Genomic DNA, 15536 nt, shown 5'->3' on the forward strand with positions numbered 1-15536 from the left:
GGACCATTTTGCTGCCGGCGAGTCCCGTGGTGGAGTATGGCCATTGCCATTGCTGTCCGTGATTGCCATCGAGCTTTGCAACACCTTAAGAGGCACCCATATATTGCCAACCTTATTATCTTTAAACGCCTTCGGGCTAAAGCCTGCCATTTAATCAAACAGAGCAAATGGATATGTTGGGAACACTTTTTCTTCCATCTGTTCTACTGTCCCTATGTCATGGGTATGGGCTACGCTTCGCTCCAAGGTTGCCATCGGCAGTCCACCCTCCCAGGCCTTCACTTCCCCGTCGGCTTGTTTGCAATGGCATCAGCCTCAGCCTCCTATCCTGGTGCTTTCCTTCACCAGAAACAGTGGGTCGAACCTTCCGCCATATGTTTTACCCCTTGTCAGTCTGAATCTTACAACAAACCTTTTACTAAATGGGAATTATTTTTCTGCACTTTCTTCTTCTCATGATACAGCCTCTGGCTCAGACTTTATTTGTAATAAACTGCTTCAACATCTCAATGCTCCACAACGGCAACATCTTCTCCGGGTGTTTAACCCTATTTGGCACCAAGGTGACTTTCCTTCGAAGGATAGCATTGTGGTTCCTGCCCTTAAGCCTGGTAGGAACTCCCTATTTGTTGAAAGCTATCAGCCAATTAATCGGACAAATGTTGAACGGATGGTAGCCCATTGGCTCAATTGGGTCCTCGAATCTCGGGATCTATTGTGCCCTTACCAGTGTGGCTTCTGAGAGGGACGGTCTCCGCTCATTTACTTCACTTGGAATCTGCAGTTCCGCAGGATTTTTCCCAGCGCTGTCATTTGGTTGCCGTATTTTTAGATCTTCGCAAGGCCTATGACACGGCTTGGCACCATCACACCTTACTTACACTTCATCAGTAGTGTCTTTGGGGCCCACTCCCAATTTTTATCCACCAGTTCCTGTTCCATCGGTTGCTCAGGGTTCGGGTTGGTACTGTTTTTAGTTCTCCTCGGACCCAGGAGACTGACATCCCCACAGGGTTCTGTACTAAGTGTACTTCTTTTCCTCGTTGCTATCGATGGACGTGTGGCTCTGTCGGTCCTTTGGTCACCCTTGCTCTGTATGTGGATGATTTCTGCATTTGGGTTAGTTCCTCTTCGATGGCCTATGCAGAGCGGCAGCTCCAGGGAGCTAATAGGCATGCCTTTGCATGGACCCTCTCACACGGGTTTCAATTCTCTCCTTTAAAATCGCAGGTGGTCCACTTCTGTCGCCGTACTATGATCCAACCCAATCCAGAGCTCTATCTCGATGCACAAAGATTGCCTGTGGTCCCACAGTTTTGTTTCCTGAGTCTTCTTTTTAACAACAAGCTGACTTGGCTGCCTCATGTCAGACTTCTGACGGTAGGATTTTTCCGTAAACTCAATGTTCTTCGCTTCCTTGCTCCATCCTTCTCCACCTTTATCGTGCTTTAGTTCTGTCCCGCTTGGACTATGGTTGTCAAGTTTATGGTTCAGCTGCTCCTTCCACACTGCATATGCTGGATCCAGTCCACCATCGTGGTATCCGTTAGGCCACCGGTGCCTTCCCTACTAGCCCTGTTGATAGTCTCCTGGTTGAAGCTGGGATCCTCCCCCCCCCCCCCCCCTCTTTCTGTTCGGCGGTCCCAGCTTCTGGTGTCTTATGCAGTTGCTGTCCGTTCCTCTCTCACTCATCCTTCCTATTCTATCATGTTACCAGACCATGGCCGTCGCCCACCTGATTCCCGCCCTCGGGCGGGTTTACCGGTTGGGCTCCACCTTGTGTCTCTTTGCCGTGATTTTCAGCTTCCTTCTTTGTCCTGTCTTCCACGCCCCTCATTTTGTTTTTACCATTGACGACACAACAGCACTTTTACGTTTTTAAGCCTTTTCCCTTTTATTGTTCTGACTTTTCTGAGATGTCAAACTATGTGAATGGACCACATATGAAACAAGGGACTGATGACCTTGATGTTTGGTCCCTTCAACACCATCCATCCATCCATCCATCCATCCAATACAGGAAATGATAGCTGTAGGAAACCAGAAGTATCAGTGTAAGATCAAAAGAAATTCCTCCCACAAGTGAAAGTATTAACATCCTCGTGATAAACTGCTGAAGCATTCAGCAAAATGCCATAGTTTGAAGCACTTGTGAAAAACAGTGGAGCTTACATAATACTTGGTCCAGAAAGCAAGTTGAAATGTGAAATTGATAGCAGTGAGATTTTTTGGGGAAAATTTTAAGTCTATATTGAAAGGATAGGCAAATGGGAAATGGAATTGGTATATTTGCTGCAGTAGACAAGAAACCCAAATCCACTGAGATAGAAATTGAAGTTGCTAGTGAGATTGTTTAGGCAAGACTCAATGTAAGGGGTGGGCATAAAATGATGATTGTATCCTTGTATCACCTACCAGACTCATCTCCTGATGTAACAAAAAACTTTGGAGAAAACTGCAGTTCACTTGTACCTAAGTTCCTCAATCATATTGTAATAGTCTGTGGATACTTCAATCATCCAACAATTAATTGGGAATACTACAGTTTTGTTAGTGGTGGGTGTGATAAGACATCCTGTGAAACTTTACTAATTTTTTTCTCTGGAAACTACTTGCAACAGATGGTTAGGAACCAAACTCATGATGGAAATATATTGGATCTAATAGCAACAAATAGACCAAACCTCTTTGAGGACGTCTGCATTGGAACTGGTATCAGTGACAAAGATGCAGTTCTGGCAACAGTGATCACCAAAGTGCAAAGGACAACTGAAAGAAGCAGAAAGATACATATGTTCAGTAACCTAGATAAAAAATCAGTAGTGTCATATTTCAGTGAGAAACTTGAAATTTTCAGCACAGATCAGGAGCATGTAGAGGAACTGAGGCTCAAGTTTAAAAGAATAGCTGACCATGCAATGGGCAGACATGTACCCAGTAGAACAGTTCACAATGGGAGGAAGGCTCCATGGTATAGTCACTGTAAACAAACTTCTAAGGAAACAGATATTACTGCATAATACTTGTAAATGAAAGGGTATGGCTACAGAAAGATATAAGCTGAATGAAATGCGTTTTGCTGTCAAGAAAGCAATGAGTGGTGCCTTCAGTGACTACCGCAGCAGAATATTCTCAAATACTCTTCACAGACTCCAAAGAAATTCTGGTCATATGTAAAGGCTGTTAGTGGCACCAAAGTTAGTGTGCTATCCCTAGTGAATGAGATGAACTGAAATTGAGGATAGCAAAGCAAAAGCTGAAATGCTTAACTCCATTTTCAAATGTTCTTTTACAAAGAAGAATTGCTCCAATTTTTATTTATTTAGATTTGTTTTGCCTGGAGTCATCAATATGATGCTTCTCCAAATGTCAAGTACAGTTACAAATGCAAAATACATTTAGATCATAGCCTTACAGATAGTAAATACACAGTAAATTGATGCTTGTCAAAATACATTACATCTTAGACATATTAATACAGCTAATTATTTTTATACATTATTTTACAGCACTTAAACTTAACCATTTAAAATTCGTTGGGTGAATACACACTTTTCAATTAAGAATTCTTTTAGTTTTGATTTGAACTGCTTTTTGTTCCTGTTTTTGATGGACTGTGGCAGTTTATTACACCACTGGGTGTCCATTAGTATATGGGCTCTAGTCCATCATTTTTAATCTTATTCTTTGTTGGTAGAAATTCTCTTTGGACCTGGTGTTGTGGTAATATATATCACTACATTTAGTTACTTCAGTTTTCTGAGAGACAAAAAAAGTAATTAATTTATAAGGATACAAAGAGTATATGGTGAAGTACTTGTGTTGTCTGAAAACATCACGGAAAGAGTCTTTATAGCCTAATCCATTATAATCCTCTGTTTTGTAGCAGTAGTACTCTGTTAAGGTGAATGTCTGCAGCACAACCCCATATTTCTATACAGTAGCTAAGATGGGGACAGATTGTCTCATAATACAGTTTTAAGTGTGTGTGTGTGTGTGTGTGTGTGTGTGTGTGTGTGTGTGTGTGTGTGTGTGTGTGTGTGGGCACCATTATGGACAGTTGGCTAAGAAGATATAACCCATTGCTGACTTTTTTTACATACATGTGGCTAATCCACTTTAGGTTTGAGTTCAGATGGGCTCCTACAAATTTACACTCGTTTGCTTCCTCTGCCAGTATGCCACATACCTCATTTATGCAAGAGTGGTGTGAGCTGCCAGTTGTAAATATTAGCATCTGGGATTTATTTACATTGACCTTTAATCCTTGTGCATGAAAACACGAACTTAATTCTAGTATTCCATTACTTGCTGAAAATTTTAGTTCCTCAAAATTCTGTAGCATGAAATAAAACTGAGGTCTCATCAGCATAATTTATAATGTGCGAGTTTATGGGCTGTACAATGTCATTAATATATGCTAAAAAGAGAAAAGGTCCAAGAATTGAGCCTTGAGGGACTCCTTGTGTCACTGTTTTGTCTGTGGATTTAAAGGTTATGATCTTATTGTCAGTTTGATGTGTAAGGTTGGTACCCAGTTTCCAATTCGCCGGATAGGTGGATAGAAGTTTTATTGATGCATCCCTGATATTATATGCCCACATTTTTTTAAGGGAAGCTCATGGTTTACTGAGTCAAAAGCTTCACTCAGGTCAAGGAATATTCCAGCTGTGTGCATACCCCATTCTATATTGCTATATACTTGATGGAAGAAACTGGTAACAGCAGTGATCATGTGTAGGTTTTTCCTAAATCCATTCAGCGATTCAGGAAGCATTTTGTTTCTTGAGAAAAATGTTGTGTTGTGATAGGATAACTGTTTCAAATATTTTACTGAAGGTAGGAATTAGTGATATTGGTCTATAATTTGAGACTTCTTCTTTACTTCCCTTCTTATGGATTGGCTGTAAACACTTATTTTTAAGGCATTTGGGTATATGTTTTCATTAATACTACAGTTGATAAGATAGGTAAGGGTTTAGTTATTTCATTGGCACATTTCTTTAACACCACACTTGAGATACCATCCCATCCAGATGAATGCTTGTTCTTTAGCTTTTGCATTGTGTTAAATATTTCCTTTTCATTCACCTCCATAAATTCGAACTCTGTACCATCCGTGACATCATTTGGTGTGGCAGCTTGTAGATCTAGAATAGGGGCTTGTTGGTCAAAAGGAGAGAGAAAATGCTTACTGAATAAATTACATACTTCATTTGGGTCTTTCACTACATGGCCCTCGTGTCTAATGCTAACTGGTTCACTCTGTCCCTTGCTGGTGGCTTTACTATGTTTATTGATTAGTCTCCAGGATGTCTCACCTATGTTGGCTGAATGCTCGGTTACATCATTGTTTATCTGTTTCCTCAAGTGTAAAAGGTCTGTTTTAAGTTGTTTTTTTTTTGGCTTCATTGTACTTTTCCTTAAATATACATAGCTTTGTTTCCTTATATAAACAGTCAAGATCATATATATTTCCGTCTTAACTTAACCAGCCTAGTTGTAAGTTTCAGCCTAGATTACATTAAAGACGAGAGTTGGTACGTATCCTGGTTATTTCGTTGAGGGGGCAGCAGCAGTTGAAATGCTTCAGCACTGTCCTATAAAATTTTTTCCCATTTGTTTTCTAACCCTTTAGTTTGGTAAATAGTGTCCCATTTCTTCTCTGCTAACTTAGTTCTGAAGGCACTGACATTGGTGCTATTCAGGATCTGCTTCTTCTCATTTATCTTAGTTGCAGTTGGTACAGCTAACCTTAACTATTCTAACACCTGACAATAGTGATCTGAGTAATGAAAATTAACACTGTCTTATACATTTTTGTTGGCCATTACGTAATCTGTCTTACTGGAACTTGACTTTGTTACTCTAGCATCAGAGTTCACTATATTTGTGAGATTATATGAGTTTAATATATCTGCTATTTTTGAGTAGGTTATATTACAGGAGTTTGCATCAATATTTAAGTCTCCAACTATGCTAAGGTTAGTGGAGCCTGCTCGCCGCACTGTAGGATATTCCAGAAAGAAAGGAAGATAATGGAATATAAGACCCTGCACCACCTGACCTACCCAGAGGTTAGGCGGAAATATGAGCGGCTACATTCTGTGCCAATGCCATCAACTTACGCCGCTGCTGCAACACCGGTACGATCCTCTCCCGTGTCGTCACATACTGTTGCCTCTCAGCTATGTCAAAATGCACCGGCCCCCTTGGTTGTGGGGGTCACTTCCCCTTCTGTTGCTCCTGCTCCATCTATTTCAGGAGGAACACCACCCCAACCATCGGGGACATTAGTTCCCCGTTCCCAGCCGGAGAGGTGTGAGACTTCAGCTACTCTCACCAGGAAGGGGTCCCTTGGGGCCCTCCCATCCCAGGCTTTGCCCAGTGCCAAAGCGGACACCTGCAAATTTTTGAAGCAACCACCAGTCTCGGGTCGTAGGGCCTCACGGTCGTCGACCGTCCCTGAGACTCAACCAGTGGGGCTCTCCCAGCCAGACCCACCAAAGGCACAGCGTGCAAAGCTGTCGAAGAAAAAGGCTCCCAGGCATTCTGACATTGCAGTGGCACCTGTCCCACCGCAACCTTCCAACTATGCGTCTGAGGATGAGGTGGAGATTCTGGCGTCCGCTGAGGATCTCGATCTTACCGGTCCCTCGGACACAATGGATAGCACTAGCACAGGTGCTCAATCGGAGGCAGCCGGTGACCAGCGGCGTAATCTGCCTTCCCAGTCCCGTCACGCCTTTCTCAGCCATGGACAATATCATCCTCCAGTGGAACTGCAGCGGTTTCTTCCACCATGTAGCTGAGCTCCGACAACTTATCAGCCTTCAGCCTTTCTTCTGCATTGCTCTTCAGGAATGCGAACCCCCACCCTCCGTGGCTATCGGGGTTATAAGAACCGGGCAGTTTATGAAAGGGTGTCTGGTGGCGTCTGCATCTATGTCCTTAACTCTCTTCACAGCGAGTCTGTCCCTCTACAAACAGCTTTAGAGGCTGTCGCCGTTTGGGTGTGGACGCCAGGGGCTGTTACCGTCTGCAGCCTTTACCTGCCACCGGATGGTGATGTCGCGCAGCATGTCCTGGCTGCACTGATAGCCCAATTGCCCCCACCTTTCTTGTTACTGGGCGACTTTAACGCCCATAACCCTCTGTGGGGTGGGTCAGTGGCAACAGGCCGATGTGCCACCATTGAGCATTTATTGGCACAGCTCTATCTTTCCATTTTAAATGATGGTGCAGTCACTCACTTCAGCATTGCGCATGGCACGTACTCCGCCATCGACCTTTCGATCTGCAGCCCTAGCCTCTTACCTTCTGTTCAATGGAGAGTGCATGACGACCTGTGTGGTAGTGACCACTTCCCGATCTTTCTGTCACTGCCACAGCATCACTCTTCTGGTCGCCCTAGCAGATGGGCTATGAATAGGGCGGACTGGGACTTGTTCTCCTCCATTGCCGCTATTGAGCCTCTCTCTAGTGCCGCCATTGATGCGGTGGTTCACTCCATCACCACCCTCATCGTTACTACTGTAGAATCTTCCATTCCCCATTCTTCTGGGTCCCCTTGGTGGAGGACTGTGCCATGGTGGTAGCCTGAGATCGCTGAGGCGATTAAAGATCAGTGGGTGCTACAGCGTCAGAAGCGACATCCCTCCATTGAACACCTCATCACCTTCAAACAGCTGCGTGCACAGGCCCGCCGCCTTATCCGCCAACGCAAGCAGGAGTGCTGGGAGTAGTATGTGTCCACTATTGGCCTCCATGTAATTCCATTGCAGGTCTGGGCCAAGATTAGACGCCTCTATGGCTTTCGGTCCCCTGTCAGCGTCCGTGCACTCTCACTGAATGGAGCAGTTTGTACTGACTCCGATGTAATTGCCAAACACTTGGCAGAGCATTTTCCTCTAAATTCCGCTTCTGCGAATTACTCACTGGCCTTCCGCTCCATTAAAGAGCGGATGGAACGTCGGAGCCTTTCTTTTCGCACCCACCATCCTGAATCCTACAATGCTCCATTCAGTGAGTGGGAATTTCACAATGCCCTAGCCGCTTGCCCTGGTACCACTCCTGGGCCAGATCGCATCCACTGTAAGATGCTGAAACACCCTTCAGTGTACTGCCAACGACGCCTCCTCGACCTTTACAACCGTCTCTGGGTCGAGGGTGAGTTTCTTTTGCAATGGTGGGAAAGCATTGTCATCCCCGTTTTGAAACTGGGCAAGAGCTCTTTGGAGGTGGACAGCTACCGCCCCATTAGCCTCACCAACGTTCTTTGCAAGCTTTTCGAACGGATGGTGAGCCGGTGCTTGAATTGGGTACTAGAGTCTCGGGGCCTTGTGGCTCCGTCTCAGGGTGGGTTCTGTAAAGGCTGCTCCGCCACCGACAATCTGGTGAGTCTGGAGTCGGCCATCCGTACTGCCTTTGCCCGCCGTCCGTACTGCCTTTGCCCGCCGTCAGCACCTGGTCACTGTCTTTTTTGACCTGCGTAAGGTGTACAATACGACATGGCGTCATCACATCCTTTCTAAGCTTCGGGGCCCTCTGCCGATCTTTATATGAAATTTTCTGTCGTATCGTACCTTCCGCGTGCAAGTCGCGGCCGTTCCTCCCGAGTCCAGGAGAACGGGGTACCACAGGGCTCTGTCCTCAGTGTCTGCTTGTTTTTAATCGCAATAAATGGGCTCGCTGCAGCGGTGGAAAATTCTGTCTCTTCTTCCCTGTATGCTGACGACTTCTGCCTTTACTATAGCTCTATTGGCATTGCAGCTGCTGAATGTCAGCTACAGGGCACTATCCGTAAGGTGCAGTCTTGGGCTGTAACTCTTGGGTTCCAGTTTTCGGCAGCCAAGACCTGCATTATGCATTTCTGGTGGCGACGCACTGTTCACGCGCAGCCGCGGCTTTATCTTGACGGCGAAGTTCTTAATGTGGTAGAGTCACATAGGTTTTTGGGTGTGGTTTTCGATGCCTGGTTGACTTGGCTGCCTCATATTCGGCAGCTTAAACAGGCGTGTTGGTGGCATCTAAATGTTCTGTGATGCTTGAGCGACACCAGCTGGGGTGCCGACCAATCTACCCTGTTAGGGCTCTACCAGGCATTAATCCAGTTTCGTCTGGATTATGGAAGCCTCGCTTATGGCTCAGCATCCCCATCTGCGTTGCTGGTGCTGGACCCAATCCTACACAATGGAATACGACTTGCCACTGGTGCCTTCAGGACCAGCCCTGTGGACAGCAAACTTGTGGAGGCAGGTGTTCCTCCACTGCCGTTAAGGCACCAACGTTTACTGGCTGCTTATGCTACCCATGTTTGTAGCTTTGCCAGACACCCAAATTATTGTCTCCTGTTCCCGCAGTCAGTCGTCCATCTCCCAGAACGTCGGCCTCGATCAGGTTGCATGATTGCGGACTGCGTCCGTGAGCTTGTCTCCGGGCTTGAGGTTTTCCCAGTTCCACCTCCTTTCCGGGACCCTCTGCATACACCCCCGTGGTGTGTGCCCCGCCTTTGCCTTCGGCTCGACTTGGCACAGGGCCTGAAGGACTCGGTCCCTCCTGAGGCCTTCCGACGCAGCTTTTACTCCTAGCCACGTATCAGGGCTCTGGCATTGTTTACACTGACAGTTCGATGGTTGCTGGTCGTGTTGGTTTTGCTCTAACTCTAGGGAGACATTCAGAACAACGTTCATTGCCGGCTGGGTGCAGCATTTTCACTTCTGAGCCCTGGAGTATATCCGCTCCTGCTCAGGCGAGTCCTTCGTTATCTGTAGTGATTCCCTGAGCAGTTTATGAGCTATCGACCAGTGTTACCCTCGTTCTCGTCTGGTGATGGCTATCCAGGTGTCCCTGCATACTCTTGCCCATTGCAGCCGATCTGTGGCATTTATGTGGACCCCTGGCCATGTTGGGATACCTGGCAATGAAAATGTTGACCGCCTGGTGAAAGAGGCCACCAGTAAACCATCACTGGAGATTGGCCTCCCAGCGACTGATTTGTGGGCAATCTTATGCCGCAAAATTTTCGACCTATGTGATACTGAATGGCGCAACCTGCCCATGCCAAACTAACTCTGCCCTATCAAGGCGACGACGACGGTGTGGCGGTCGTCCAAGCGGGTCTCCCGCCAGGAGTCAGTTGTCCTCTGCCGGCTGCGCATTGGGCACACTCGGATGACGCACAGCCACTTATTGCGCCGTGAGGACCCACCTCTATGTCGCCGCGGCTCCGTTTTATCTGTGGTCCACGTTTTGTTGGAGTGTCGCGTTTTAGCTGCGCTCGGGCAGATGTTAGCACTGCCCGATATGCTCCCTGCCCTTTTAACTGATGACCCTGCTATGGCTGGCTTAGTTTTGCATTTTATTCGGGCAGGGTTTTTTTATCATTTAATCTGAGTGTTTATGTTTTATTTTATTGTTTTTTGTTGATTCTGGCCTTTGGCCTACGGGTTTTAAACTGAGTTTTTAATGTGTTCTCGGTTGTTGGCTTTTCCTTTTTTATCTCTATGGTCGGCCAACCACCTTCACACTCTGTGTGATTTTAATTTGTTTCGTCTGATCTCTGTCTGAGTCTATCTTGTCCTGTGTCATCTGCCGTCTTTCCTGTTGTTCGTTTTTTATTCTCTTTGGGTGGTCAGAATCAGATTTGAAAGATTCAATTTCGCTTTCAAAAAGTCGTTTTGTCTGGTCAAATTCATTTCTCAGTTGAGAATTTTCCTCATTTGCAAAATCAACAACTTTAAGTTTTGACTGGTTATTTGAAATTTCGTTACTTAAATCAGTTTCAAGGACAGAAATTTTACTCTCAACCGTGTCCACACGACAACTAAGTTCTTTTTGGTTTGACTCAAAAGTAATTCGCCATTCTTCGAGAACCTGATTAGTGTGAGCAATCTGTTCTGTATTTGAATTTATTTCTGATTTTAAATCACACACAGCCTTCGAAATCGACCTGTCCATCTGTTGTTGTGTCTGTTCAATTTGTTGACGTAATTCGGCACGAGAATCATCCATCTTCGAGTTTAACTCTGGAAACATTTGTTTTAACATTTCCAACATTCCTGCACTGTCAGAAGCACTTTCCCTAATAGGTGTACTTGCTACACCGCTGTCAATACTGAAATCTGCATCTTTTTCCATTATTTTAGAAAGCAGGTACTTATCTTAGTGTCCGTCGGCGGTCGTTGGTGTCCGTATTTTGCGAAATTTCTTCAACTCCAGGATGGTTTCGCTCGGTTGATTCACTCCTCTTCTTGTGACCCCAAAATCGGCGTATATACTTCTGAAGAATGACTGGTCCGTCGTATATCCTCTTCTTGTGGTCCCTAAACAGACGTATTTTCTTCTTGTGATCCCAGAATAGACGTATTTTATTTTGAAGAATCACTGCTTCCTCCACCAAATTATAACATCCCAGCTCCTCCACCAAATTATAACATCCCAGCTCTTTCCACCAAATTATAACATCCCAGCTTCCTCAACCAAATTATAACGTCCCAGGACTTTCTGCACCAAATTATAACATTTCAGCTCCTCAACACCAAATTAAAATGTTGCATTAGGATGTGTCTGCTTCGTGCAAAAGGTCTTGAGTTCATATTGACGACAACAAGTAATTCTTCATTACAGACGTTTATTTACAAACAGAACTGCCAGACTTCACAGTCTCAACAACTGACTCTCAGAGCTAACCGCACTGCATATCCGAACTGAACTGGCAACTGACAACTCCTAGGTGTATTAATATCTTTCCAAACAATGAGAGTCTTTGACAATGTTTTGTTTACAATACGATAGCAATTCACGACTTAAAACTAAATTAGACATTACAGAATTTTAGTACAGATAAAAGTAAGTAAAAGGATCAGTACATATAAATTCTTAAAAGCATAATTTCCAAATAGATTTTATAACATTTTTCTACCAGCTTCTGGATAACCTTCACCAGATTTGTACCGATGTTTCCAGAAATATCTTGACATTTGATTCTGGATATTTCTTGAGTGATTTAGAACAACTATCTATATGTAAAATGATTTAAATCGTGTTTCAAAACGCAAACAAATCTTTTTAGCAATATTTCTTGATACAAATCATCTTTCGAAATTAGATTATGAAACAGTTTTCACAAGTTTTCGTATTTTTGCGATCATAATATAGAATTTCTCCATAGAAAGTTCCAGAAGTGTGCATTAAACGCTCATTCACAGACTTTCTCTTTAGCTGGTGAGTCCTCAAAAGTATCTTGTCCATATTATACAAAATAATTTAGCTCAAAACTGATAATTCACACAATCAATCAGACCTACAGCAAACAGTGAGTCTTTCTTTTACAAAATGAAATATAATTACAAAATTGAATGAAAATAGGTTACTAACACTAATATATATTTACATTAATTCTATTTTTGTTCTTTCTGTGCAAAATTTTCTAATATTGACACAGTACAATATTTAAACATCACCAAAGTTTCCCTTTACATTTTGCATATCTGTATCAACATCCCCTAAAAGTCTACAGTATCGAATACTTCAATATGTCCCAATATGTCCTGTAATGTTACAAAAGGCACAATAAAATAACACACAAACACACACATACACACACACAATTTCTAGCTTTCACAACCAGCGGTTGCTTCTTCAGGAAAGACGGAAGGAGAGGGAAAGACGAAAGGATGTGGGTTTTCAGGGAGAGGGTATGGAGTCATTCCAATCCCGGGAGTGGAAAGACTTACCTTAGGGGGGGAAAAAGGATAGGTATATACTCGCGTGCCCCCCCCCCCCCCCCCCATATAAAATCCTGCCCCGAAATGAGATCCATCCTTCATGAAATCCTCCCCACTCCACCAAGAGTGTCTTTCCGCCGTCCACCTAACCTTCGTAACCTCTTGGTTCATCCCTATGAAATCCCCAAACCACCTCCCCTACCCTCTGGCTCCTACCCTTGCAACCGCCCCCGGTGTAAAACCTGTCCTATGCACCCTCCCACCACCACCTACTCCAGTCCTGTAACCCGGAAGGTGTACACGATCAAAGGGAGAGCCACATGTGAAAGCACCCACGTGATTTACCAACTGACCTGCCTGCACTGTGATGCTTTCTATGTGGGAATGACCAGCAACAAACTGTCCATTCGCATGAATGGACACAGGCAGACAGTGTTTGTTGGTAATGAGGATCACCCTGTGGCTAAACATGCCTTGATGCACGGCCAGCACATTTTGGCACAGTGTTACACCGTCCGAGTTATGTGGATACTTCCCACCAACACCAACCTATCCGAACTCCGGAGATGGGAACTCGCCCTTCAGTATATCCTCTCTTCTCGATATCTGCCAGGCCTCAACCTCCGCTAATTTCAAGTTGCCGCCGCTCATACCTCACCTGTCTTTCAACAACTTCTTTGCCTCTGTACTTCCGCCTCGACTGACATCTCTGCCCTTACTCTTTGCCTTTAAATATGTCTGCTTGTGTCTGTGTATGTGCGAATGGATATGTGTGTGTGTGTGTGTGTGTGTGTGTGTGTGTGTGTGTGTGTGTGCACGCGAGTGTACACCTGTCCTTTTTTTCCCCTAAGGGAAGTCTTTCCGCTCCCGGGATTGGAATGACTCCTTACCCTCTCCCTTAAAACCCACATCCTTTTGTCTTTCCCTCTCCTTCACCCTTTCATGATGAAGCAACCGTGGGTTTCGAAAGCTTGAATTTTGTGTGTGCTTGTGTTTGTGTCTCTATCAACATACCAACGCTTTCTTTTGGTAAGTTACATCATCTTTGTTTTTAGACATATTTTTTCCATGTGGAATGTTTCCCTCTATTATATTCATATCATTAAATTAAAACATGGCACGTTTTCAGCTGTAGACTGTGATACATAAGTCAGGAGGTACAATTAGTGTCTGTGTCAGAGCAGATACTCATTGGTTGCCATGAGACATTGGTGCTACATACATATTTTCATATTGTAAGTCTCTCATTTAATATTACAAAACAGTATGTTGACAACAATAATAGCTCAGCATTATGTTCTGAGGAAAAGCTAGTGGATTGCGATGTGACACAATACTTTGTTTTTTTTGTGATTTCAGCTGAAAATTGGTGGGAAGAGGACAAGTCTGAAATTGATCCAAATAATGGCACGACGTTTGTGTACAATCCGTATGTCTCATTTTCATTGGAACAGCAGCGTCAGCAGTTGCCAGTCTTCAGCAATAGAAGCCATATATTGTACCTGTTGGAAAATTTCCAGACATTAGTGCTTGTGGGTGAAACAGGCTGTGGCAAAAGTACTCAGGTTCCTCAGGTGAGATTAAAATGAAAACACTATGCACTGAAATTTCGCTGATGAAAATAAATTAGATATAATTAATGATGAAGCATTGTTTTAATATCTTTCTAGTGCTCAACATTATAGAACTGTCAGATTGTGTTTATGCTGCAATTCTAACATACATTATGCATTTCTAATAACAAAAATATCTATTTTTCATTTTTTCCAGATTAAATACATGCTCTTTATTATTGGACTAAGTTACAGTGCTTGCTTAATGTCTCTTTGATAATCAAAACTCAAAATTAGGAAAAAACTGAAAGACTGAAAGAACAGCTACAAATGAAAATATAGAGTGAAACTCCTTTTAAATGAAGTCTTTTAGCATTAATAGAAATGATCAAATGTAACGTTAATGACTACTAAGGAAATAGTCAAGAGATGATTTTTTTTTTTTTTTCCTTCGATGTTGTAGAGCATCTTATTTTTCCATTGCTAAGAAACATCTGTAGATAAAGGAGTTCCACCTTATGCGAGACACCATATTTAGTTTCGTGTCTCACCATATAGGAGGTTAAACTGTCAAAACTGATGTTTACAATACTTATCAAATGGAAGAAATAAGTCATAGGGCAACCACATTGGGAACTGATGGTATACAAACAAAATTAAAATTTAAGACCTGTTAATATATACTACGATCTGGTGAAAACCTGAGTTGACACATATAGAAAGATTGTGAGTTGAAACATATAGATTGGGTTTATTTGTAAAGGCCATGGGAAAGAGGGTAAGTGTCAGTCAAAAAATTCAAAGTTCTGGGGTTCATTCCTCAGTTTGTTTTATAATTTTGAAAATGCTAATTTGCTCTGTGATTCAGAATGAATGTTAATTTGTTAGACCTCTTATAACTGGTTGGATAAGTAAGGTCAGAGGAAGGCATGGGAATATTGCGTCTAGTGGCACCATGCCAAGTAAAGACTTGTGTTCAAACCCTCTTTGTGTTGAGGACAGCTTTATCTTTTCTACTTGGGTGAAAATGTTGTCATGATGAAATTTTATGTGAAATAAACATGCACATTCCTAATGAGTTCAGGGGAGCTTGAGAGTGAGAAATGTGTGACTGAAAAAAAAGACATTGTTAATCAACCCAGAAAGATTTTATTGGGACAGTATGAGTGAAAGACACAGAATAGGCAGGAAATAAATTTGCAGCTATGGAACTGAAGGGAGAACTATATTTACACTAGACCAGATGTAAGAACAT

The 15536-nt window shown here is 43.4% G+C and overlaps 1 protein-coding gene across 3 annotated transcripts in view; it reads left to right on the forward strand.

The window, feature by feature from the left end:
* Positions 1-15536, forward strand: part of LOC126271933 (probable ATP-dependent RNA helicase DHX35) — a 208887-nt gene that overhangs the window by 25289 nt on the left and 168062 nt on the right. For all 3 annotated transcript variants that reach the window (XM_049974353.1, XM_049974354.1, XM_049974355.1), the window contains exon 4: positions 14088-14302. In XM_049974353.1, the coding sequence (XP_049830310.1) occupies positions 14088-14302 (215 nt within the window). The remainder of the gene's footprint in view (positions 1-14087; positions 14303-15536) is intronic.

This window comes from Schistocerca gregaria, chromosome 5, assembly GCF_023897955.1.
Source record: "Schistocerca gregaria isolate iqSchGreg1 chromosome 5, iqSchGreg1.2, whole genome shotgun sequence".
Lineage (NCBI taxonomy): Eukaryota > Metazoa > Arthropoda > Insecta > Orthoptera > Acrididae > Schistocerca > Schistocerca gregaria.